This window comes from Apus apus, chromosome 2 (assembly GCF_020740795.1).
Source record: "Apus apus isolate bApuApu2 chromosome 2, bApuApu2.pri.cur, whole genome shotgun sequence".
NCBI classification, from domain to species: Eukaryota; Metazoa; Chordata; class Aves; order Apodiformes; family Apodidae; genus Apus; species Apus apus.
In genome coordinates this window covers 81,975,304-82,001,838 of record NC_067283.1, presented here as the reverse complement: position 1 = coordinate 82,001,838, position 26,535 = coordinate 81,975,304, and the positions used below count along the sequence as shown (strand labels likewise).

Below are 26,535 nucleotides of genomic sequence, written 5' to 3'. Positions count from 1 at the left end.
TGAGATCTCCTAGTTCAGTGAGAGACAGATATGTGTGTCTATGCAAACATGAAAACTGTGCCTTTAGGAAAAAAGAAATGAGGGTAAACTAGTTTAAATCTTGGGACAGAATCTCTTGACACTGTCACTTTGGTTTATTGCTCCCACTCTCAAGTATTCTACTTGGGCTAGATGACAATTCAGATGTGACTTCCGAGTTGTACAAATAATAATAAAAATTAATTATATTACAGATGCTATAAAAATTGCATTTTTTAATGTTCTATTTTCAGTTTTCCATTTTTTATGCTGATTTTTACATTGACACTGTTGTCACTAAACCGAAACAAAGAGTTTTGGATGAGCTATTACATCATCTTGCGTATTAATCTCATACTTTGGTAAGCATATAAGCTCAGTAAGTCTATTTGCATGTACCCTTCAGTTTGAAACATTTAAAAGCATTGTTAGTAGCATGCTTCTTCTCAGGGCTTGTAAATGAAAATATTGAGAAGTTACACAGTACTTTTGCTTTTGTTTTAGAAACAAGTAAAAAACAGAATCACCAAAATCAAACCCTAAACAATGTAAATAGTTACATTTAGCAGTTATGAGTCTGAAAATTCTATGACTAAAGACTAGGTTCCTGAAAAAAAAAATAAATTACTTGCTATGAGCAATCCTATCAACATGGAGGAACAAACAGGATTGTGATTGCTTAAGTAAGATTATTCTCCAAACAGAGTAAGAAATCTCCCCATCACATCTGAGTTTCAAGTGCCTTTCTGCATCTATTTTACAGTTTTGAGAAAACATTATCAGCACAGAGCCTTGATAAGAAAGAATGGTAAATCAGCTTCGGTTGTTGACTAATCAGATGAGCACAATTAATTACAACATTAATCAGTTCATTAGATTATTAGGTTAATCTCTTTCTGATCAGCTGGTTAGAAATTTTAATACAGAGGATAAGAAGTCACAAAGCAGAACACTCATTAGAGTATTAGAAAGTATGAAACACCACCCTGAGTGAAACAAACTAAGTCACATCACATCATACAAAAGTAGAAGTCAAATGCTTTTCAATTGTATGTATACTGATACTCTCAGTGAACTGACTGCTATGGGTATCTCTCCATCTGAAGGCTCTCTCCAAACTGGGGAGGGGTCTTCCTCCTCTACCAAATTAAAAATGGTTCCAAATGCTGTCTTAAATGCCATTTATCTTACTTCCTAGTCTATACTAGTTACTGGTATATTCTAACTTTTGTTTTACTATCACTATCCACATGCTCTGTATTACCAGCACTTTGTCACAGTTTTCAGTTAGGAAACTTAAAATTAATTTTTTTTTTGCTCATGTTAATTCTTTCTGGTCACATAAATAATTATTGTGATACTGTTTCTGTGAGATTGCATTTTAATATTTCTAGTATTTCTTGCTCCTCAGCTTTCTTACTTTTATGCTTTAGCTCCATTAAAACCATCTATGCTGCTTCCCTCTAATAACACCTCACAGTGTTAGGAGTTCTTAAGCTAAGCATCTGTAAAAAAACTTATTTTCATAAATTGCCTAATTGTAAAAAAAAAAATCAAAAAATAATGTGATAAACTATAATTCTTATGCTTTGGCTAAATATGCTTTCAGCATAAGAAATAAATATGTATGTTCATGTCCTATTTTCATGACAGTCAACCTGAAAGTGCCAGAGTCTTTATCCTACCTCAGATTATGTCACTTCATCATATCCCCAAACGGCTTTATGTGCATACTGAGAGATGATGAAAGAACTGACCCTCTAGCGTGCCCTTCAGCCTAATGAGTCATTGTGCACCACTGCTGCTCGAAATAACCTGTAAAAAAAGAAGGGAATCACTCTACCACAACCCTACTTATCCCAACGTAGTCCATGCCATATAAAACGATGACCAAACTCTCTGCTACTGACATTACTGTCAATACTCTCTCCCCCTTTGGCTTATATCCCAGGGATGGAGTCTGACATCTTTGCTCTTCTGCCAAAACAAACCTCTACACTGCTCTGTCTCAGTGCCTGCCACTGTTGTATGTCACAGTAATTGCTTAGAGGGCAGAGATTACTTTCTGTCATAAAGTTAATTTTTCCCTTTCTATTTGAACATATCCTTTTAGTCAATTAACTCATTCCTGTAAAACTAAACACCAAATTCAAACTTCCCATTGGTGCCTTGAGATACTCATGAGACCCTGCATGAACAACAGGTTCTCTTCTTCCACTTTGTCATTTGCTTTGCCATGAAATGTACTGTTAGGCTTGCCTTCAGATATTTTACCCTCCCATTTGCAAAAGTATGCATTTAGCATGTCACTGTATTTGCTTCATCATGATTCTTCCTATAAATTGAACCAAAACACTTGTATGCAGTGAAAGAGAGGACAAACACCCCCTCAACACTTCAGGAGCCTTGTATATATGTGAGTGAGTAAAGGCTTACACAGAATCATCGTGTTCTTTACCTGATTATCAGTTTTGTGCATTCTATTTTCATCAAGTCTCACCTTACATAGGCTTTACTACATGTTCTTTGGGCCAAGGGGCCCAAAGTATATTTGTGTTCTAAAAACCCATGAATAACTAACGGCCAAAAAAAGAGTGGGGGGAGAATTGCGCAAATGGAACCACCAAAGCTGAGAGCTGTTTTCAAGTACAAAGTTACTTATTCTGTGGCAACCTTCAGCCCCAATCTCTCAACAATTATTCCTACACTGAGGGATTTCTGCAGCTGTGATTATTCTTTAGTTGACAGATCATAGAATCATTAAGGTTGGAAGGGACCTTAAAGATCATCAAGTTCCAACCCCCCTGCCATGAGCAGGGAACCCTACCACTAGACCAGGTTGTACAAAACCTCCTCCAACCTGGCCTTAAAAACCTCCAGGGATGGGGCATCAACAAACTCCCTGGGCAACCCATTCCAGTTCCTCACCACCCTCATAGCAACGACTCTTCCTAATATCTAACCTAAATCTCCCCTCTTTCAGTTTAAAAGCATTACCCCTTGTCCTATCACTGCCCTCTCTGGTGAAAAGTCCCCTCCCATCTTTCCTGTGGGCCCCCTTCAAGTACTGGAAGACCACTATAACAAAGCCTTCTCTTCTCCAGGCTGAACTGCCCTAACTCTCTCAGCCTGTCTTCATAGCAGAGCCCTTTGATCATCCTGGTGGCTCTTCTCTCAACCCTCTCCAACAGCTCCATGTCTGTCCTGTGCTGAGGGCTCCAGAACTGTACACAGAATTTCAGGTGCAGCCTCACCAGAGCAGAGCAGAGGGGTAGAATCACCTCCCTGGCCTTGCTGGCCACACTTCTTTTGATGCAGCCCAGGATGCAGTTGCTCTCTGGGCTCCAGCACACACTGGCAGCTCATGTTGAGCTTCTCATCTACTACCACCCCCAAGTCGTTCTCCTCAGGACTGCTCTCCAGCCACTCTCCCCCCAGCCTGTATTTGCATAAGCATACCCTGAGTGACAGATACTCAGATCCATCAGATTTGCTCCCATGTGACCTGCTTTCACAACATACTCAGTGTACAAACCTCACTGCTAATGTAGTGCTTTGCCTGTAGTGGTGTGATGCCTGGGAAGAGTTTCATCCTTTGTATGCCTCGTGTGCCAGTCAGAGACCAAATTAGCAAAAAGATAATTAGAGCTTATAAAGGTGTCTGTTCTTTTATGAATAAACACTCATTCTAATTTTGTAATTATTATTTTACTATTCTCAGTTAATTGTCAGTTACTCAACCACACAGCTTCCTCCAGTACAGTGCAAACAATACCCAGAATTACAGTAAAATTTTCTATATTAGGTATAAAAGAGTGCAAATTATTTGATACAGCTTCAGGAAGCTCAGCACTTATTCTCCAGCTCAGAGATTATTTCCATTGCCAAATCTTGCTGAAATGAATATAGTAGTACCAAATACTAGTTGATTTCCCTCCCCCCACCCTCCTTCCTAAACAGGTGGCTCTGGTAAAATGACACTCCATCAGGGTGATAACCACATGAATCAAGTATTGCAATGTTCCAGTTCCTTGTGCTTGAGTTATCTTTCTGCCCAGACCAGGAGGGATACAGGAGGCTCATGTGATCGTAACTGATAAACTACCTGTCTGTTCTGCTTGAGATGATTCATTTATAGACATCACACGGAGAAAGGCAGAATTACTCTTCAATTTATTAATTCTTATTAAAGTAATTCCTACCACTTTTGTATCCTTTATTTACCTCATTTTTACATATCTACCTACTCATCCAACAGCTTTACATACCCAGTGCCCAAGGCCCAGCACCCCATCATAGCTGAGTCCACAGCCCTGTCCCAGCAATGCTGCAGCAGTGCTGGTCTCCAGCCCTGTTTCTGGCTCATTGTTTGGATTTCCTGCCTTGGCGTTGGACCCGGCTTGATGCCCTGCTGTTGCCTGATGCTGTTAGGAGTGCCAATAACATCCACTGATTTCCTCCAACTCAGCTCACTCGGCTGAGCCCACTGGCGAGGGCACTGCCCGTCGATGTCACAGCCACCCTCAGCTCCCAGCTCACCAACCCCAGGAAGCAACCCTTGTCCTGCTATGGCCTGACACAATTAATTAGGCAGATGAATCTCTCAAATCTGCTATACTGGTCTTGATATTCCTTCTCTTTCCACTCCTAAAGCCACTGAAGGCTAAGCAGTGCTTTTGGTTAAAAGTCCATTCTTCTGAACACCCTAAGACCTCCACACATAACTAGACTAGGCTGAAATTCATTGGTCTCTGCAAATGCTAAGTATATGGTCTCTGGCTGAGATCTTCTGCATTTCAGCTCCTAAAGAAACCAAAAGCCATAAGGATGACAAGTTTAAAATCAGCTGTTTGTAGTATTTTATGCATGCATAGGCTGGAAGGACACATCAGTCCTATATTTTCCTCTCCCTCCTGTGGATTTTGTTCTATGGGATGTGATGCCAGTGAGGGCCCTACACCCTTCCTTGCCATGTGGGCTACAGGTACTGGAGGGGCCTCAGTGGAGGCTCAGCCTCTCTTCCCCACTATAATCAGATTCAGACAAGGACTTGGTCTTTGCTGGGTACAAGCATCTCTCCCTGCATCCTTGGATGCCAGCAGCAGGTAAGCATCCTTCTGAGCACCTACAGCTCTGGGAACAAATTTCTTAACTATATGAAATCACACTCAGTAGATGAAGGGAAGAGCTGTACCATTCCACAAGCACCCACTGGCACTGATGGGTTCACCAAACACACCAGGAGCATGCAGACACTCTACAGGCTCTTCTGCTGGAGGAAGCTTACAAAAAAGTTAGCTGAATTTCCTTTGCAATAACTTCCTCTGGAGATACATAGTCTACCCTGACAGTATTCACAGGAAGAATTATTGGGAAACAGCTATTCCGCAGTTCTTTGCATTCTGCTGCATAGACAAGTCCCTAAGACAAAACCCTTGGTTACAACACAGGTTTAGCCCAGCCACAGGAAGTAGAAGCAACCCATACCCAGCTCCAATTTAAAACTAAAGCTTACTTCTTACCAAACATACCTGCATCCTTGCTTGATCATTCTACCTAAAATGGTGCCCTCAGCATCATTGTATTAAGACACACACGGCCACTGTCATGAACATTGTCTGCTCTCTGAGAATCTCCAAGGAGTGCAGCACCCTGGCAGATTAAATTTTGAATCTCAGTGTTTACTCACACCTTTTGTGGCTCCTACAGTAATCATTTCACACTCAGTATTCCTCCCTTCCCCTTTCCTCAAATAAAAGTTCTTTAGACTGCATAGGTCTTCAATTTACACATTTATAACCCAAACTCCACTTGAAGAGTGGCACTACAACCTGCCCAGTATATTGAGGCAGCCTGTCAGTACTGCAAACTTGTTTTAAAAATCAACCCTGTTAACTGAACGAAGAATGACAGCCAAAAAAACCTGTGGTACCAGAGAAGTTGACTGCTACTATTAATACCAGCAAAGAACAGCAGTAGCAAGCATACACTCTGAAACTACTTCGAAGATCAAATGCAATAATATTTATTTATTTAGCCTAATGATGAAGTCACTATGAAATAAACAGCAAAGAGTTCTGGAAGTATTTCAGTATACAAGTTCTGAGAACTCCAGAAAAATATAGAAGTATCAATGACAAAAAAAAATTACACCTAAATATTCCAAAGTTGTATTAGTCAGGAAACTTAATTAATGAAAAAACTACTAGGTTTCCCCTATTCTTTCAAAAAATAGAATATTAATATTTTCCATATAATTTCAAAGTTTGATCCAAATTTTGAGGGGATTTAATTGATTTAGAGACATGCAAACAGCACTTTAGACATTATGCATGTAAAGCTCAACACTTTTTTCTGACTGCAATTTCACCTTATGTCAAAAATTATGAACAGCAGCTTGTAACTACAATTTTGTGATTGTCTGTGCTCTTTTAATCATAAACATGTATTTGAAAAAGTGGTAGTTACTGACAAAACCCAGCAGTTGTCTTCTTACAGAAAAAAAAAAAAATTGCTTCTTCAATATCTTTCTGGGTTTTTTAATGCCACTTCTCTTTTTTCCATTGTCACCCTGTATTTTTACTTCCACTGAGTGACAGCTAGCAAAGAATGAAATTTAATTGAAAGAAAAACACACATTGCTTATGGGATGAATAAAAGTGCATTCAGCCAAGGCAATGTGCTGCCACACAAACAAGCTGAAAATGTCCTTCCACAAAGAGTGCACCACGCTGCCCACCCTCCCAAAGAGAAGAGCCTGTTCTGTGGGCAGCCTGGCCCCACTCCTCTGCTGTCAGTGCGAGGTTCTCTCCAGGGGGCTTGGCAGCCAGACCCCTTCTCTAGCAGGGCACTGAATGGCCTGGAGTAGGCAGTTCTGCCATCAAATTCAAGTAGGAGATACTTCTGGTGTGTTTCAGAATGCTACTATAATACACAAACTGTACACTTCAGAATTAATTTCTGGAGCGTTTTCAGCCATTTCACAGTCAGTGTCATTCAAATTAAGTTTTCTGGAGTGATCCCATTGCATTTATGCAATATATTTATGCAGAGAGCAACAAGTAGATCTCCATCTACTGTATGCCTGAAAGGAATTCTTACTTTGAGAATTAAATGCCACTTAAGCACCTTGTATTCAAACTGCTTAGTGCTTCAAGTCATGGTGACTATTTAATTCTGCAGTGTGTGGAGCAGAGTGTATTTAAATAAACACCTTATTGTATATGTCCAATGTCATAGCTACACATTTCAATTTCCAGTTCCATCAAAATACTACTTACTAATTTGCAGAATTTTATTTACTCTCCTTTAAAATCAGTCCTAACAAAAAGTTAAGAGAAACCAAACGAATGCTCGTTAACATACACTAATTAAACAAAAAGATATTTAAAATAGAAATATTTCTCTAGCTGTTTGCCTGACATTTGAAAGTAATTATACTTGCCATTACTAATCAGTTCATCATTATGAATTATAAAATACTTTACAAAACAGTACGGCTAGAAAGTTAAGCATGGAAAACTTAAGTAATACCCAAATTAAGCTTCCTTCTGCAACTGTAGTTAGAATCACAGAATAACAGAATCATCCTGGTTGGAAGGGACCTTGAAGATCATCTGGTCCAACTATAACCTAAAACCCCCTACCATACCTAATTTACCCCTTCAGCTCTTTTACAGAATGATGATGATACACTGTCTACACTGTCACTTTTTACCCCCATAGGACTCATTCCACTCACGTCTCATCCACTGCACAGGATGGACTGACTTGATAACAATCAAGTCAGATTGACTGACAAACTAGAAGGGGTTGTTTGGTGTTATCCTGCTCACCTCTGTCAGCAAGTACTCCATGACCAATGCAAGGGAAGAGAAATAATGTCCCAGAGAAGGGAAAGGAGGTAAGGAGACTTTGTTCTCTTCCAGATTTTGTTTCAGAGCTTGCGATTTCTGTATTCCTCATTTTCCAGGGCTTTCTCTTGAAACTCTAGAGTCACTCATAGGATCTCAGAAATCCTGGCTGGAAGGAAAGTGTGGGACGTCACCCAAGTACAGCCTGCTGCCTGAGGAATGACTGTCATCAACACAAGACAAGGTCAGTGGTTTTGTTACAGAGCCTTGAAGACACGGCAGGATGGACATCTCAATGCCTCTCTGTTCCAGGTAAAGCATAAGGACCAATTGGAACCTTCCAAGCAGAAACCTGTGACCTTCTCCTGGCACCCTCCCCAGTTTCTCAACATCTTTGCTGAAATGGGTGGGCCCAAAGCTGGATGCTCTATTGCAAAGGTGAGCACAGCAATACTGAGTAAAAGGGGGAAAACTTCTATGGACCTGCTGGCCACAGATGTTCCCTAGTCTTGCCTTATTCATGATTAGAACATGCTGTTGGCTCATATTTGTTTTGGTGTCTCCTATAAACCCCAGCTCCTTTTCAAAAGGGGTGCTGCTCAGACAGGGGGTTAAAACTGATAAAACTTTGTAAAGTGATGGTGTATTGTTTTAGTGTTTTCCATTCATCCATGTGGCCAGACACTTTATCACAGAAAGCAATCATACTCATTAAACATGATTTGCCACTGGTAAATCCATGCTGACTATTCATAGAAGAGTATAATGGAATCATAGAATGGTTTGAGTTGGAAGGGCCTTAAAGATCATCATTCCTCTTTCATGTATTTGGAAATTGATTCAAAAAACAAATCCTCTATGTTTTTTCCAGAGTGTGAGGTAGAGGTAGTTCCCATACTGTCCTGTTTATTCTTAAAGACAGATACATTTTTAGCCTTTCTCTAATTCTCACACACCTCCTGCAAACACCAGCATGACAGATGCCTCAAAATATTGTCCAGCTTCTCTTGCAGTACCGTTGGGTAAATTAATCCAGTTTCACGGATCTCAGTATACTTTCTCCAAATAGTCCTTAATTCTGTTCCTTGCCCATTGCTGGCTTCTCCTCTTCCTTCCTAAAACATTCTGAAACATACAGGAATCTAGGAGCAGGATTTGCCTGCTAACACTGAGGCACAAAATGTGTTGACCTATTCAGTCTTTCCCCTTTTGTCCATCACTAAAAGAGTCCATCTTCCCCATGCATCAATGGACTCACATTCCCCTCATCTTCTTTCTGCTTTTAGGATATATACGCCTGTAAAATCCCCTGCTGTGATCCTTTGTGTCCCTAGTTATCTTCAGCTGGGCTTTGATCTTCCTCATTTTATCCCCAAGTGCCCAACCAAGGCTTTTCACTCTTTTGTTACTCTGGTTTCCACTCCCTGGTTTCCTTTTGTGCTTCAGGAAGCTTTCTGCTTATCCAAGTGAGTCCTCTGCCATAATTTACAGTCTTCCTGTACAACAGGGTGGTTTGTTCCTATGTTGTTTTGTTGTTTGTTTTTTGTTTGTTCGTTTTTTTAAATTTGGTGAGCACCCTTCTTCTATGAAGCAGTTTCACAAAGGCTTCAAAATCCATTGAATTTGTGACTGCTATGGATACATAGCTGCTGTCAGGGGGAATGATCAGAGCACAGGCAAAGCACAGGGTAGCAAATAAAGTCAAAATGGGAAGTGTGCCACTACAGTTGAGAATAACAATCTAAATGTATAGTCCAGGCCCACAGGAGGTTTATACCAAATGCAATAGTCTGTACTGCCGGCTGAACATGCTGAAGCTGCTGCAGGTCCACCTACCCAATGCTGCAAGTTAGCCTTACAGTTCTACCGCTGAGATCATTCCTGTTTCCTGTCTGGGTATCAAGGGCTGAAAACAGTAGTATTGCTTTGAGCGAGACAGTAGCAGGAATTGTGCTGAGGCCACTAAATTAAATTCACACGAAATATGAAAAGAGCAGAGCAGACTCCAAAATGACACCTGCTGGAAACTGTTCTGTTTCTCACTGCAGATTTTGAGCATGCACAAATATTTATTATTGATGAGCTAAGGAAATAATTTGCCTTTTACTGAATACATGAACTTCAGGAAATAAAAAGGCACAAGGACAGACCTACACCAGAGAGGAGTAAGTGTGAAATGATTAAGCAGGAAAGGAATGAATAAGCTTAGATCTCTGCCAAAAGTCAGATTCCCAAAACCACTGCATATCTGCACCAAGTAAAAGTCCAGCTTTTCAGATGTCATTGTAAACAAGACAAATCTCCTCTTTAATTCTATAAAGACAAAAAGAAAGAAAGAAAGAAAGAAAGAAAGAAAGAAAGAAAGAAAGAAAGAAAGAAAGAAAGAAAGAAAGAAAGAAAGAAAGAAAGAAAGAAAGAAAGAAAGAAAGAAAGAAAGAAAGAAAGAAAGAAAGAAAGAAAGAAAGAAAGAAAGAAAGAAAGAAAGAAAGAAAGAAAGAAAGGAACAGTTGGTATTATTTGAAACCAATATGAAAACTGGTGGACAGTTTCACTATTACCCTTGTAATACATTCCTGAGCTTGATTTAAGAATGAGAGACATTAAGCTTGGCTTGTAAGGTGCTATGAAAGTCAATTACTTTTACTGTGTGGCAGTTGCCTCTAAGGTTTTTGATAGATTAAGTCCAGTACATAACAGTTATCAAAGTATTACATATATGCTAGTTCCTGCATTATTTGTTTTTATCTATTATGTCTGATAATATGAGATGTGGTTTGCATTAGCATCCCCCAAACTCTCTGTGTGATAACTAGAAAATAATTTCAGGAACCTTATACAAAGTAAGATACATTTACTTTGCTAAAGCATGATTAATTAAAGTTCTCACATACCTGGAGGAGAGGAAACAAAAATAATATCTAGGGATTATGATACTTTTACTTTGGAAACTCTTTATTGTTAGAGTTTACATTATAAAGACAATTTACAATAATAATATACCTGAGCCCTTGAAGAATGGCTGACTACGTAACACATCCAGCAGCGATAAAACATAATGATAGGGCTGACAGTACAGAGAACAAACATTTCTTTACATAAATTAACCCCCACTTAGTAATTACACTATATATCAGCCAAAAGGTCAAGCAAAATGTAAGCCTGGCAGAACCAAGAAGGCATGTATTAGAGTCCAGACAGAGTTATGTTGGCAAATTATGGGGAATAACTCATCAGTTAATGCTTTCCATGTGTTCCATGATATGTGGAGCCACAATTCTAGAATAAATGTTTGTGCTAATGCAGTAATTTTCCACTTCTTTAGAAGAAATGTTACCAACTGCTGTTATACAGGACAAAGAGTACTGAAAAAGAAAGTATACAGCTATGCAAACACATACAAAACACATACAAACCCCCACATGGATGCACACACCTCTTTCTTTCAGGTTTATTAGCAAGCAATTATGTATTTTCATTATATATAGTAATAATATCAGAGTATTTAAAGTACCTATAGATTTTGAGGGGTAAATGGTAAAACAAACTGATTATTTACAGGTCACTTGTGACATGTAGCAGTAGTATGCCTTTCTCTGTGCAACCAGTACTTCATACAGGTGCCTAGCTAAGCAAGCCACCTAAAACAAGTCATAAACAGCTGTTATAATCAAAGGAAGGTGATTGATTTCTCTGAAACTGCTCCAAGATGGAGATGCTGCTTACTTAACTTTGGGTACCTCATTTTTATTTATTAAAATCCAAACAAAAAAAACCTCTCAATTAATAAAAAAAACCTGGCAAATCTGGGACGATTTCAGTGCTGAGTGTCTTTTAGTTCACTTTTCTACAATCTAGCTGAAGGCAAAACCAAAATTACCAGATCTCTCAAAAGTAAATCCAAAACAAAACAAAAAAACCCCAAACGCATTGTTCCTGTAAAAACAATGAAAAACTCTCACGTTGTTCTTGTAAACTGTGTAAAATTTCAGTTCAGAATAATGCATCATTCATAATTTCCCTAACCCCCATTTCAGCACCAGACATCCCAGTGGCAGACAACACTTCCTCCAGCGGATTTTGCTGGTGGTTTCTGTGCCTGTGTGCGAATTCGTTACTGAGCTTCTGTCCTTAGCAACCTCTGCAACCTCATGACAGGGAAGGGTGACACAGTTGTGCCAAGGGGGGTTAAGTGGGACTATGCTGTTTTCAAGACAGATTATGTCTAGAGTAGAAAATATGACCCTAGTTACATCACCATCATTAGTGTGAAGCTAAGAAAGTTGCATCTTCCTTCTTAAATTTGTCCAAGGGGGTGATCATTCTCTTGTGCGCTGCAAATATTCATACAAACTCATCAATGTTTGTTTCTGCCACTTGGTCATGTTGTAGGAGAATGTAAATAGAGTAACTAACTAGTCTCTACTCTGCCCCCTTTATCACGTGGGCTATAAGAAGGATGACCTCCCACCCCTACCCAGTTTATTAACTAAATATGAGTTCTTGCCTGTTTCTGTGTGAGGACAATACTTAAACACTGCAGAAGTCACAAGCTGTGCCCAAGGCCATTTGTCTGCCCACCGACTGCAAGTGCTCATCTGAGCAGCCAGGAGAGCAACCAGACTGTGTGCACAAGCAGCTAACCCTAACACATGGGTAACGACCAAAACTACAGATGATATTGTGCATTTTCTCACCTTTGCACAGACTAGAAGATGCCCCTTCTGAGCATGTAGTCTGGCAACGAAAGACAGGAGGTTTCAATCAAAATAAATCAATTTGACTAGTCTACTGAAAAATGTCCTCAGTAGAAATTAATTATATGAAGTGAACCCAGGAAATTAATATTATTTTGCAAATAGATACTTTTATTTTCTATTTTATTATGTATTTTTACTTCACTAGGGGATTAAAAAAAAACATAAAAGCACCCATATTAATATATACACAATATTTACATGTGCCCTTTCATGACTATCTCTTTTGAAACACTTTGTAAGTATTGTACATTTGTGCATAGAAAATCAGATATAAAAATGGATGAATGACAGCAGGGGAAGAGGAGGAGGTACTTCACAGTACTGTCCTTCAAGAGAAAACTGTAACCAACTAAGTGTAATAAATGACTACCTGACAAAAAGAAATGAACTGTGAAAGTAAAAAGGCTACACTAGGATGAATACTTCAGAAGTACTTTGCCACAGAAACCCTCTGTATGTACATACTATCAGGCAGATGTTAAATGTTCTTATACAGCACGTGCAGATGCAGCTAAACCACAGAATTATAGCGTGGTTTTGGTTTTTTTTCTGTGTGTGGTTGGTGTTTGTTTTGTTTTGTTTTGTTTTTTTAATAGAATGTGTTCATTCTTTCCACAGGAAACATCTTCAACAGAACTTCAGTAATACAGAACTTCAAAATACATATGAAGCTAATTTAGGGAAGGCAACAGGAAAAGCCCCTAAAACCCACAAACCTCTAATATCTTTGTTTAACTCATTTTTAAAGAGGAAAGTCTTCCACCCTGTCTGCCATAGTAGACTGAAACTTAGCACAGATGTTTCTGGCAGAAGACAGGAAAATCCTCTCACAGTTTTGTGGTTGCCTTTCTGAGGTAGTGTCCCCAAAGCTGTGTGTGCAACAGTGAGCTACAGCTGGAAATCAACATCACCTTGCCCTAGCTTTGAACCCTCACACTCTACATGTGTGAGTGTTAGTTTTTATTATATCCAGAGAAATATTCAAATTGGCTAAAACTCAGGGAACCCAATTAGTAATGGGCATCACATGCTTTTCACATCAGTCTTTATAAAAGTCTCAATTTACCCCAAAATTAACTGTCCACTTTCCTAATCCTCTCAGAAAGGGGGAAATTAATTTGATTGCAAATAATGTACTTCATTTGCCTTTACTGAAGTGCTCTTACTAGCTTGTCCTCTCAAATTCGCAGGAAAAGAAAACATTGCAAAGTGCTAAAACTCCTCTATAGAGCTCTAGAGTGACAATAAGTACACAAACTCAACACTCTCTGGGCAGTTTCACAAAAGATGACATACACAAATGATCTGCTGCTTTTCCACATCTTCAGCTCAGACACTGTGAGTGAACCGTAAGCTAAGCAGGCTTGGCAGTCTGCAGCCTAATTCATCACACCCCACAAGAGCTGTATTTTTATTTAATTACTTACCTTATCAGGAGGCTTCCTGGGAAAATATTTCCAAAACAGATAAAAACTACAGTTTGTAAGTGAGGTTAGTGGGGACTGCAGGTCTTGAGACTTCAGTGCTAAGGATATCACTGGAGAGTGCTTCTCATCAGCTCTCAGTAGCTCACCAACTTACAGAAATGTGGGATGCCATCAAAGCCTTCTTGCAGCAACAAACTCGAGCACTGGCTCAACCTGAGCTGCTGGCATTAATTACTCTTGTGATTGAAGTGAGACAGTTCACATGCTCAAAACATTCAGAAAGGAGGTGATAAAATGTTTACTCTGTGATGGTGGCCAGCTTATCCAGAAGGATGAAGCAAGCTCAGCACACTTCAAATAGAGATCTCTACTTAAAAACCTCAGATTGAGCAAAGAGACCAAATGATCTCCTCACTCCTAGGGGAAGTTTCCGCAGATCTGAAGTGGTCTATCATGGGATAATGAGGGAAAGCTGTAGAAGTATGTCCTGCCTTTTCTTTGCTATGCAGGGCCATGTGTTTCCACATGTTCCTTTTCCATTTTGGCCAGTAAAGCAAACAGTTTTAGGAGGAGAAAAGCTAGCTAATATACAAGTCAAGCAAACAGCACCAAAGAACTTCAGTCTTACTGAAGAACATTTTAGTTACTTGCAGTGGAAATGAGTGGCCATACAAACTCTGGATGATCGTGTTTCTCATTTTCCTTGGGTAAATAAAACACTATCATCAGGCACCATGACCATGAGTGGTGCTACAGAATTGTCATAATCAGTTTTTCTTTCATGTTGAGACAAATAATATTTTCTGTAGAGCCAAACTATACTAGTTTTTCAAAGAATCCATTCAAAAAAGACTATCCAGGGTGTTGGATAGTCAGCAAAGCAACAACAGAGGTACACTCCAGTTCCCACTGACACCTGTGGTCCTTGTGATTAACTCTTTTGCATAGTCCAGAGAGTTGAAACAGAACTGGCCCATCTCTTCAGCTTCCCACACAGTGACTGCACGGATGTGCTGACACATTCTAAAATACATGCGATGCCACACAAGCTTGAGGACTCTTCCCAAAGAGAAAACAGCTGTGCCACTGTGATACGCTGCTCTGCAGCTGGCCAGCGAGAAGGAGGCCTGCTGCAGTCAGCTCGGCTTGGAGTCAGCCCAAATGGAGTCAGCAGGCCACCAAGATACAGATCATACAGTGTCTGCCAAGCTAAAATAATTCTGAAATCATAACAACCCCACAGAATCTAGCCTTTTTACAAAACAAACAAATTCACTTTATTCAGAGCCTTCACAGCCACACAGCTTAAATCTCTGACAGAAGAAAATGTAAATTAACACTACCTAACCATGCAAATACATGTGGACATTTAATGTTCACATTAAGCACTAGTTAACAGCACGCATTCAACCTGAAAGGAATTAAAACCACCAAAAGCTGGGAAAATAGTCAGTCACTCAAAACATACTTGAGATATTGAACACATCCCTAATGCAGAGCTGCAACACACCACAAGCCGTTCAGCCTATGAAGCATCAGCTGAGAGTTTTGTTGTCACTGAGCCTAGGAATACGTGAAGGTATTGGGGGAACATTCATTCTTTTCATATGTGTGTGTATAACTTCCAGCAATAGTAAATTAACAAATCACAGGAAGACCACAGTCCTACCACAGCAACAAGTAAATATTTAGAACTCTATGACACCCAGTTAAGTTGTTTTTTTTCCTTTAAAAATCTACAAACATTCATTTTAAAGAGAGTAAAAGATCCTAGTTGAAGATTAAGAACCAAATTTCAACTAGATCCAAAATTATCAGACTCTGACATATAGGTCCAGCATTTCTCATTCGTATTCAAACATGAAGCCCCATCTGAATGAGTTACCTTGTTTGCCCAGGGATCACTTAAATAATATTTTGAAGACAGATGTTGACAGATGACTTTTTGGCTATCTCACTGCAAAATCAATACATTGGGAGTTGCCTCTGCATTTGAAGGCAGATCTAGGCAGGGCAGCCCAGCATCTCTTAGCAGATAAAATGGTGGAGGCAGGCAGTACACCACTGAAGTTTATTACATATACTTAAGTACAGAGAGAAAAAGTGTCTGGAATCAGCCTGTATTATATTTGAGACTAAAAGCTAATACAAAAGGCATTCCATAACACCAGTTTAAAAACAAAATCTCTGGCTGAGATTTTGATCAACTTGAGCCCAGAATGAACTTCCAGAGCTTTGTGGAATTTGTAGCATCAATGTGATAGGATGAAGTAATACTTTTACCAAAAATGCTGAAAAAGCGTTAAACTTCAGAGTGCTATTTGAATACCACTGCTGTAATTAGTACAGTATGACCTTGTATAAACCTTATCAATTCGTTCATGAGTATGCAAAGTGGGAGTAACTGCACTGTGAAAAGAAAGTGGGGTGCTTAAGTACCTGATACAGCTACACATTTAATTCTTTTGACACTTCTCTCTTGAGTATCTCCTGAATAAAATTATTACAGCAGTAATCAGAGGACGCTGATCTATTAATATTAAAATCTCTCTCTACCCCCAAAGCTTAACATTAGATTTTTATTTCAGCTACATTTCTGAATGATGGCAGCATTCAGTGAGGAACATTCTCATATCTTGCAGAAATTTGCCTCAGAATCTTTATGCTTAATTGTGATGCAATCATTGTGGCCTCTCAGATTGGTTTGACTTTTATCTAGACTGGACCTTTCAGCTTTTTGAAAAGGTGAAATACATTTTGCACACAGGTTGACTCTTACTAATTTCCTGTGACTATATCCATTTTGTTTTGTGATTAGAAGACCAGGAGGAACATGGCCGTGAACATCTACACATGAGCTAATGAAAGCTTTAGTCCTTTTTGAAACTATATTTTTCATAGTTCCTGCCCATGAAAACAACCTGTCTGAAAGTTTTCAGTTGGAGTGCCTGAAATTAGGCACTTCAAGTAATTATCAACAAGATCAAAACTGCATATAATTTTCAGAGCTGGTATGTCAGTGATAGTTTAGAAATACTCAAAGCCTCTAACAACCAGGCTGTTACGTGGACACCTACTCATTGATGAAAATCCCTGCCATTGGTTAAATGCAACTTAGCGTTTATACATTGTATCTTGTTTTAAAAGATAAGAAACAGCAGTTCAGTTCAATTTCCCTCCTGTGCTGTGATTGCATATGATACCCTGGGAGGCATTATCAAGCCTACTAAGAAAGGTTTTAAATAGTCATCATGTACAAATAATGCATGATTTCTGAGGGAATGTGTTTAAAAGTAAGTAATATCCTGTTCAGCTTTAACTGTGATCCAGATACCTTAATTTATAATAAATTGGAAGTTATCTGGTAGTCATTCATAGAGCACATGTCAGGAATCCTTCTTGGTTTCTTCAAAATAGTGGAGAGTTGACATTAGCTCCTCAGTTCCTCCACAGCTTGTCATTGCTGAGATCCAGGAGCATAAATGATGTCAATTTAGTAAGAGTTTAAGTTGTAGTGAAAAGTTTTGAACTTCACAGAACCAGACATTAAAACTTACCTTTTCCTTAGCTTCTAGACATGGCTTTCCTCTGCACTTACTTCCAACTCTAGTTCCTAGAGAAATTCCCAACCTGAGAATAGCTGTCAGGAGAGCATGTGTTGTTTACCAATGGACATACCAGTATACTAGTGTAACCTTGTAATTTAGGAAATTTCCAGTTTGATTCAACATCTTAGATGTGGTCTAATGAGATTCAACACATGATAAGAAATTATGTACGCTATGTAAAATATAACATGCATCACCACAATATATTTCTAGAATGCAACCAGATAACTTGCATCAAATCTGCTGATCTCATGGTCCTTAGATTTTAATCACATTAGTATTGTAATTTAATAGTTCAGAATGTATTAAAAAGACAAGAATGGTGGTGATTACCCCTTTCTCCATGGTAAGTCAGGATATGAAGTGGCTAAGAGGAGGAAAACTGTGGGTTAGGATTTGGACAGCTTCCTCTCTACAAGTGGATAACCCTGCCTCAGTACCCCTCTAGTTACTTGTCTCTCCCATGCCTCTTGATTGCTTGTAGTTAAAGTCCCTCTCTTGAGTAGGCTGCCAGTGGAAATACAAAATTTAAATGAGTTTTGCCCTAACCTTGGATTCTGACTGGCTTCTCAACGGAGTGTGGGCTTTCTTGTTATCTATTACACAAGACTGTAAGGTAAGCCTGGGCTCTGGAAAAAGCAAAGGAGATACTGATATGATTTGACAAGCCCAACATCTCTACATCCACTACAGCACACACAGTGATGGACACAATGTGACTGTTCTGTTGATAGGAGGAGAATCCTAAAATCGGCTGCAAAGGTCCTGGTCCTACTGCAAAAAAACAGCTCTGTTTATACCCTGCTGAGGATATTCAGAGCTTGCAACACTGACTAAAGACAGAAACATATTTTAGCTCCAGTAATCAGCCTTTTTGTATCTGAATGTGTAAACACATAAACACGTAAATGCAGATGTGTATCAGTTTAGTTTCTTAGCAAACATTTCACACATCCATAAAATAATGTTTCTTCATACATATGTATGTTTCTTCAGAAACTAAACAAATGATGAATAATACAGTCTGTGCTATTTATTGTATCCTGCTCCCACATCTTCTTTTGTCACATGCAGCAGAACGTTAGATTCAAAACAATTATAGAAGTTCCTAAGAATAAGTATCAACAGACTTTGGATGTTTAGAAGAGAACTGGAGGAGAAACAAGACTCTGGGATAAATGCATTAGATGTAAATGTCTGTGAAACAGACAACTGATCCACAAAATAGCTAAAGCCATTTGATATTCAGGCTTTACATCTAACATAAATTGTTTTAACAGGTAATTTCTTCCTTCCAAAAGTTGATATATTCAGAAAACACTACTGGGTCAGTTACACTCCATTAATGTTTTAAAAGCACTTTCCCCCTTTGCTTTTCTACTATGAGAGCTTGCTACATATTTTTTCCAGTTGAAAAATAATTAATGGCATTTTGTGAAAGGTTTGAGAAGTGTAAAAGTACAAAAATATGAAAGGTATGGGGATTGACAAAAAAAAACTACTGGAGTTACTCTCCCATACAATTTCTAATCAACCAATAGGGGGGAAATAAGTATCTTTATAGATCTTTGATTTAAACTGCCCCTATTCCTTCAGTGTATGATGAAAATTAAATACAACTTGGAAGAAATAAAACCCCAGCATTTCATGATGTTGAATCTAAAACTAGATTCGAATCTTAAAAGCAGTAAATTCTCAAAAATCCTTTTAAATCCTCAGATGGGATTCTATTAACTTAAATTAATCTTCAATTCATAGAAAAAAAAAGTTTCAGACTGTACACCAAGACAAAAAGTCTTGAAAAGATCTTTGTTTGTATTTTTTTTTTAGATAGTATTTGGACAGAGATCTAGTTTTGCAATAAGTAAGTGTATTGGGTTTGGGTGGCAAAGTCTAGTAGTTGGGAGAGGGTGCTACAGGTTTGGCTTCTGTGAGAAACTGCTAGAAGCTTCCCCCATGTCCAATAGAGCCAATGCTACTGGCTTCAAGATAGATCTGCCACTGGCCAAGGCCAAGCCTATCAGTGATGGTGGTAGCACCTCTGGGATAACATAGTTAAGAAAGGGTAAAAAGCTGCTGCACAACAGCAATTGCAGCAAGAAAGACAGTACAGAAGGAGTGGGAGGAGGCACTCCATCTGCTGGAGCAGATTCTCCTGCAGACTCTGGAGAAGACCATAGTGAGGCAAGCTGTTCACCTGCAGCCTATGGAGGATCCCACAGCAGAGCAGGTGGATGGCTGAAGGAGGTTGTGACCCTGTGGGAAGTCTGTGATGGAGCAGGTTTCTGGTAGGACCTGTGGCCCCGTGGAAAGAGGAGCCTGCCCTAGAGCACACTTGCTGGCAGGAATTATGACCCTACAGGGGGCCCATGTTGGAACAGTCTGTTCCTGAGGGACTGCATCCTGTGGAAAGGACTGACACTGCTGCAGTTCATGAAGAAGGGGGAAGGACCCATGTTGGAGAAGTTCATGCAGGACTCTCTCCTGTGGGAGGGACCCCTGCTGGAGCAGGAGAAGAGTGTGAGGAGTCCTCCCTCTGAGGAAGAAGGAGCAGCAGAAACAACGTGTGATGAACTCACAGCAACTTGGATTCCCCATCTGCCTGTGTCTCTGGAGGGGAGGAGGTAGAGAAATCAGAAGTGCACTTGAGCCTGGGAGGAAGGGAGGGGTGGGGGGGAAGGTGTTTTCAAGATTTATTTTTATTTCTCATTATTCTACTCCAATTTGATTGGCAATACATTAAATTAATTTCCCCATGTTGGGGCTGTTTTGCTCGTGGTGGTAACTGGTGAGTGATCTTCTTGTTCTTACCTTAATCCATGAGCCTTCTGCTGTATTTTCTCTCCTCTGTCCAGAAGAGGAAAGGGATGACAGATCAAACTGGGGGACACTTGCTGCCCAACCAGGGTGATCCCACCACCATAATCCTGATGTTTCAGGTTAAGAAAACATTACGCAATGTGCCTACTGTGGATTTTTACATTTAAGATTAGGGATTGTAAACCCTCCACTATAAACAGCTGGAATTCTAAATTGAGTTTTTATCTGACTTTCCATAATAAGTCTAAATGAATCAGAAACTATAAACCAATGACACAGTATTTCCCCAACACAAACAAAGCAGTCTCTGCTGAAACTGGGAGAACTTGTGGATGGCTGGCTGAACAAGAACTAGCAATGTGCCCAGGTGGCCAAGAAGGCCAAAGGTATCCTGGCCTGTATCAAAAACAGTGTGTCCAGCAGGAGTAGGGAAGTGATCATGTCCCCGTACTCAGTCCTGGTGAGCCCACAGCTTGAGCACTGTGCTCAATTCTGGGTGCCACAGTATAAGAAAGACAATGAGGTGCTGGAGCATGTCCAGAGAACACCAACAAGGCCGATGAGGGGTTTGAAGGGCATGTTGTATGAGGAGAGGCTGAGGGAACTGGGGTTGTTTAGTCTGAAGAAGAGAAAGCTCAGGGGAGATCTTAGTGCTCTCTACAACTTCCTGAAGGGAGGTTGTAGAGAGGTCAGTGCTGGTCTCTTCTCCCACGTAACTGGCCATAGGACAAGAGGAAATGGGTTAAAGCTATCCCAGGGGAGGTTTAGGTTGGATACTAGGAAAAATTTATTTACTGAAAGAGTGGTGAGGCATTGGAAGGGGCTGCCAAGGAAGGTGGTGGAGTCGCCATCCCTGGAGGTGTTCAAGAAGCGTTTAGATGTGGTGCATCAGGATATAGTTTAGTGGTTGTGGTAGTTGGATTATGGTTGGACTCAGTGATCTTGAAGGTCTTTTCCAACCTTCATGATTCTATGATTCTGTGAAACCCAAAACGAAAAAACGAAGTAAAGCTTTCATGGAGCTTAATGAGGTATGGTACTAGTATCTCAGTGGGGAGCGAAGTAAATTGGGTGATTACTTTAACATATGTCAAACTGTGGTTTGGCAATTTATGAAAGATTAATATTAAGATTAAATTTATAAGTGATAGGTATAACTGCATTTAGAGCTCTGAGTTACCTAAGCCACTTCAAACTATTCAAGTTATTTAAAATTAGTAAGTACAATATTGTATTTAAGCTATTTTCTTTTTTCAAATCACAGAAGTATGCAAAGCACAGTTTGTAAATAATGTCTTTATGGAAAAGAGGAAATAAGAGGAAAAGAAGGTCTGATGTTGTGGACATCTCTCATACAAGTTCATGCTGATTTCAGCTGCATTACTGTGTGACTTTAACTTGGCTAAAAATGATAATAAATAAGCAGTTAAGAGCACTAGAAATTGTAGTTAAGCAACTTTTTAATTGAAAAAGCATAAGAAGCTCTCCTCAACAAACTGAGAAAAGGGAAGATCAGCAGAAAGAATAGTAACTCATGCACCGTAGTGAAAAAGCGCAAGACAAAGATCTGACTATGCCTACATAAATGCCATGCAAACTATTTATTAGTGTTGTATAGAAGCTGGATTGTATTACAGCACCTCTCAGATACTACTTAATGTTTTCAGCAGTGACAGAATCATAGAATTGTTAAGGTTGGAAGGGACCTTAAAGATCATCAGATTCTAACCTCCCTGCCATAAGCAGGGACACCTCACACTAGACCAGGCTGCACAAGCCTCATCCAACCTGGCCTTGAACACCTCTAGGGAGGGAGCTTCCACAGCCTCCCTGGGCAACACATTCCAGCACCTTACTGCCCTCTTCTTGATGTCTAACCTAAATCTACCCTCTTTCAGTTTAAAACCTTTACCCCTTGTCCTATTACTATCTTCTCTGATGAAAAGCCCCTCCCCAGCTTTCCTGTAGCCCCTTTCAAGTACTGGAAGGCTGCTATAAGGTCTCCCCAGAGCCTTCTCTTCTCTAGGCTGAACAGCCCCAACTCTCTCAGCCTGTCTTCATAGCAGAGGTGCTCCAGGTCTTTGAGCATCTTCATGGCCCTTCTCTCAACCCTCTCCAACAGCTCCATGTCTGTCCTGTGCTGAGGGCTCCAGAACTGTACACAGAATTCCAGGTGCAGCCTCACCAGAGCAGAGGGGCAGAATCCCCTCCCTGGCCCTGCTGGCCACACTTCTTTTGATGCAGCCCAGGATGCAGTTGCTCTCTGGGCTCCAGCGCACACTGGCAGCTCATGTTGAGCTTCTCATCTGCTACCACCCCCAAGTCCTTCTCCTCAGGACTGCTCTCCAGCCATTCTCCCCCCAGCCTGTATTTGTGCCTGGGGTTGTGCTGACCCCAGTGCAGGACCTTGCACTTGGCCTTGCTGAACTTCATGAGGTTGGCACTGGCCCACCTCTCCAGCCTGTCAAGGTCCCTCTGGATGGCATCCTTTCCCTCTAGGGCATCAGCTACTTTACACAGCTTTGTATTGTCAGCAGACTTGCTGAGGATACACTCAATCCCACTGTCCATGTCTCCAACAAAGATGTTGAACAGCACTGGTCCCAGTACTGACCCCTGAGGAACACCACTCGTCACCTGCCTCCATTTGGACACTGAACCACTGACCACAACTCTCTGGGGGCAGCCATCCAGCCAATTACTTAATCAATTACTTAACCACCGAGTGGTCTATCTGTCAAATCCATGCCTTGTCAGTTTGGAGACCAGGTAGTTGTGTGGTACAGTGTCAAATGCCATGCACAAATCCAGGAATGTCATGCATCAGAATGTATCAGAAAAACAAAGGAACTGAAGACTGTATCCCCTTCCCCCAGATCCTCCTGGCATACTTGCTGGCGTGAAAGCTTATGCAATGAGACCTGATGTCTCTAAAATCTGTCAATACTACACATTTAGAAACACTTGTCAGGTACTCTGAACACCACCACTTTTCCTATGATACTGAGCACTGTCACTGATAATACTGATGCAAATGAATTTTAATCATTGTCCTTTCAAAAAACAGCTCTAGCAAAAGGAGAAAAAGAAAACAGCACAGGACAACCAAACCAGCATCTTGAAAAAAACTCTCCCAGGGAAGAGGACAATGGACTTCAAATTTACGAGATAAACACAGCACTATCTCAGCCAGCAACCACATTACACCTACTTGATTTACATTACCTCCCAGTAATGTCCAATGAGATTTTCCAACAGAAACATGAGGCTTGTGACTAGTCACAAGTGAAAGTATGGTGGTTATTTAAAGAATGCCAGCTAAAGTACAACCTGCACAAAGCATGCCCTACTCATCATCTCCACAGAGCTTTCTGATCTTTCTGACACATTGGCTGTTTCCTCCAGCCTACAGCCTACAGCCCTATTACAGGTATTCACCACAAAAATCCAGTTACCATCCTAGAGGTCAACTTACACTTTTCTCCCTTGCGCAAACTCAAACTTGACATTCTGTTCAGACTGGGGAAAGGTAAACAAGAAAGCTCCTGCTGGTGTGAAGCAAAATGAAGTTCAACCATCTCCAAACGTTCTGGCTCTGCTGAAGAGCATCCATGCAAACTAAGTGGGATGAAATTTTCTAAAGAAGATGGGTGAAGTCCAAATAAATACCGGAAGTCATTAGAGGACAGAATGATGCATATGGGAAATAGAGCGGATTTGATATCAGAAAGATATTTATAAAGCCGTAATATGGTGAAAGGACCTGGGTTTATAAAGAAGACCAACTCAGGACAGCCACTTGACTTGCTGCTAGAGCTACCTGGGAATGATTGAATAAATATAGTATGTACAGTCTTTTGCAGGCAGATATGAGCTTATTTTGCACAAGCTGCCCAGAAGGTGCCCAGAAGCTTCTACGAAAGGTACTATCAAGCACTTGGTAGTAAGCCTTGCTGCAGAGCAGTATATATTAGATCAGGCAACATATCATTCTCATGTGGCCACAAGTCCTCAGGCTGACCCACTGTGCAGGCTACAGTAAGCTCACATCAGTTTGCAAATGGGCATGCATACACACTGAAAAAAAACCCCAAACCCAAAGATTTCAAGACCAAAGTGCAATCAAACCATTAACTATGAATACGATGAACTGAGGTTTTCATGGTCAGGGATGGACATCAGTCCCTTACAAGCAGTTTGATAAAATTAGCAGGAAAGAGAGTTTATGGTGTGGGGACACTGGACATGTCTACTAAGAGAATGGGTACTGTGAAAACTTGTAATGGGCACTTCTTTCAGAGGCACCTCTTTAACTGAGATAGGTTAAACACTGGAAATACGAGAAGTGTAACATGGTAATTGTCTTTATGGAATGACTCCAGTCACAGTGATCAAGTAACTTTTTTCTAGTAATTTGACCATAATACAACACAATTATACTACTGAACTCTTTTCACAACCAATACAACTCAGACACAAACACCTAGCTTCAGTTACATAACCCAGTATATGATGGTATTCACATACATTCACCTGCATTTAAGTCCAATACAAGTTCATTTACAATATGCAAGTTATTACCTTTTAAATTTCATTCACTTCTGATCACATATAAACAATCAATAATGATAACTACTTTTTCCCTTTAACTTTTCATGTATTGCTTCTGAAAGGGAGACACTTAATTTGATGATGCAGCACAAAGACAAGAAGGTGCTTGCTATAGATATGTTAAAAAATACTGGTATTTTACTTTGCCTCTTAAATATTTTTTAAATGTAGCTTTTTGATGGGTATCTGCTTTGGATGCAGCATACAACATAGATTGTATTACTGATGCATACGATCCAGCTACTATTTTTTTATGATGTATGTAAAAATATTAACTACTCAATTTTTATGTCTCTGACCTAGACAACATAATCTCCAATACATAAGGGGAAAAAAACCCCAATGCTTAAAAAAACCTTGCCTAATAGGTTACAATATTTCAACAAAATTATGTAGATTGGCATATAAAAATTGTTATGACTTAATCCTCTTGTAAGGCTTTGTCAGAACTGAAACTCTTCTTACTCATTATATTTTCATTCTCACATCTACAATGATTTTTAGGAATGGACAAATAATGTTGCACACACTTATACAAGGTGCATCTTGGTGTTGCATATACAAGTTTGGCACACAAATATAAACACATATCATACTCATTAAGAATGTATTTAAGCATTCTAGCTGCACAATATTAAATTGGTTCCATCCTTTTCTCATCTTCACAGAGAAGAAAAAAATCTACGTTATATATTTATCGAAACTCCAGCAATAGCAGCTGGAACCCATAGGGCATGTTACTTTTTGTGAGCATCTTCATTACTTGTTGTGCTGATTAAATCGGGTGTAATAGTGAGAACATATTGACTTCACTTAAGCAACTGAGGAAATGGGACAAATCTACAAGGAGAAAAACAACTGTAATACCCCAGCTTGGATGAGAAGATCAGTTAAAGCTGTTATAAAAGAAGAAAGGAAAACCCATAGCAGCACTTTTAGATTGTTTTTTGAATGGCCTGAAGCTTATTTTCCAATTAATTTCTAACTTCAAGTTTACAGCACTGAAAATCATCATCTCGGCTGACACACAAACCAAGTCTCTACTTTGCAGATGCCTAAGAATGCAAAGTATCAATTCAAGCCAAAGGAAGATGATTAAAGTGAAGCAAATGTTTTGCAGTACTCACCTTAGGCACCCAGTGGCATTACGCAGCACCTGTGATGAATGGAGTTGTATTTTATGATCATCCTGGAGTGGAGAGTTTTCCCATCCAGAGTGAGGGATGATCACTGCATTGGTCAACACTGCGAGGGCATCCTGGATGATTGGCATTTTCAGTGCATCACAGGAGGATAGATTCCAGAGAACTCCTGCAGAAAAGCAAATGACTAATAATTAATAGTTCTGCAAAAAAGATTGAACAGTTTTTGCTTTGTTAAAAACCAACAAAACATTTAACAGCATCGGTGCGCTTAATAAAGCTGTTTCTGTCACAGAAAC

At 39.8% G+C, this 26,535-nt stretch overlaps 1 protein-coding gene across 9 annotated transcripts in view; it reads right to left on the bottom strand.

Annotated features, from left to right (window-relative positions):
* Positions 1 to 26,535, bottom strand: part of CTNND2 (catenin delta 2) — a 646,650-nt gene that overhangs the window by 103,119 nt on the left and 516,996 nt on the right. For all 9 annotated transcript variants that reach the window (XR_007888643.1, XM_051610842.1, XM_051610849.1 and 6 more), the window contains one exon: positions 26,222 to 26,405. Coding sequence is in view for 8 of the 9 variants with exons in the window: in XM_051610842.1 (XP_051466802.1) it covers positions 26,222 to 26,405 (184 nt within the window). In the remaining variant the exon portion in view is untranslated. The remainder of the gene's footprint in view (positions 1 to 26,221; positions 26,406 to 26,535) is intronic.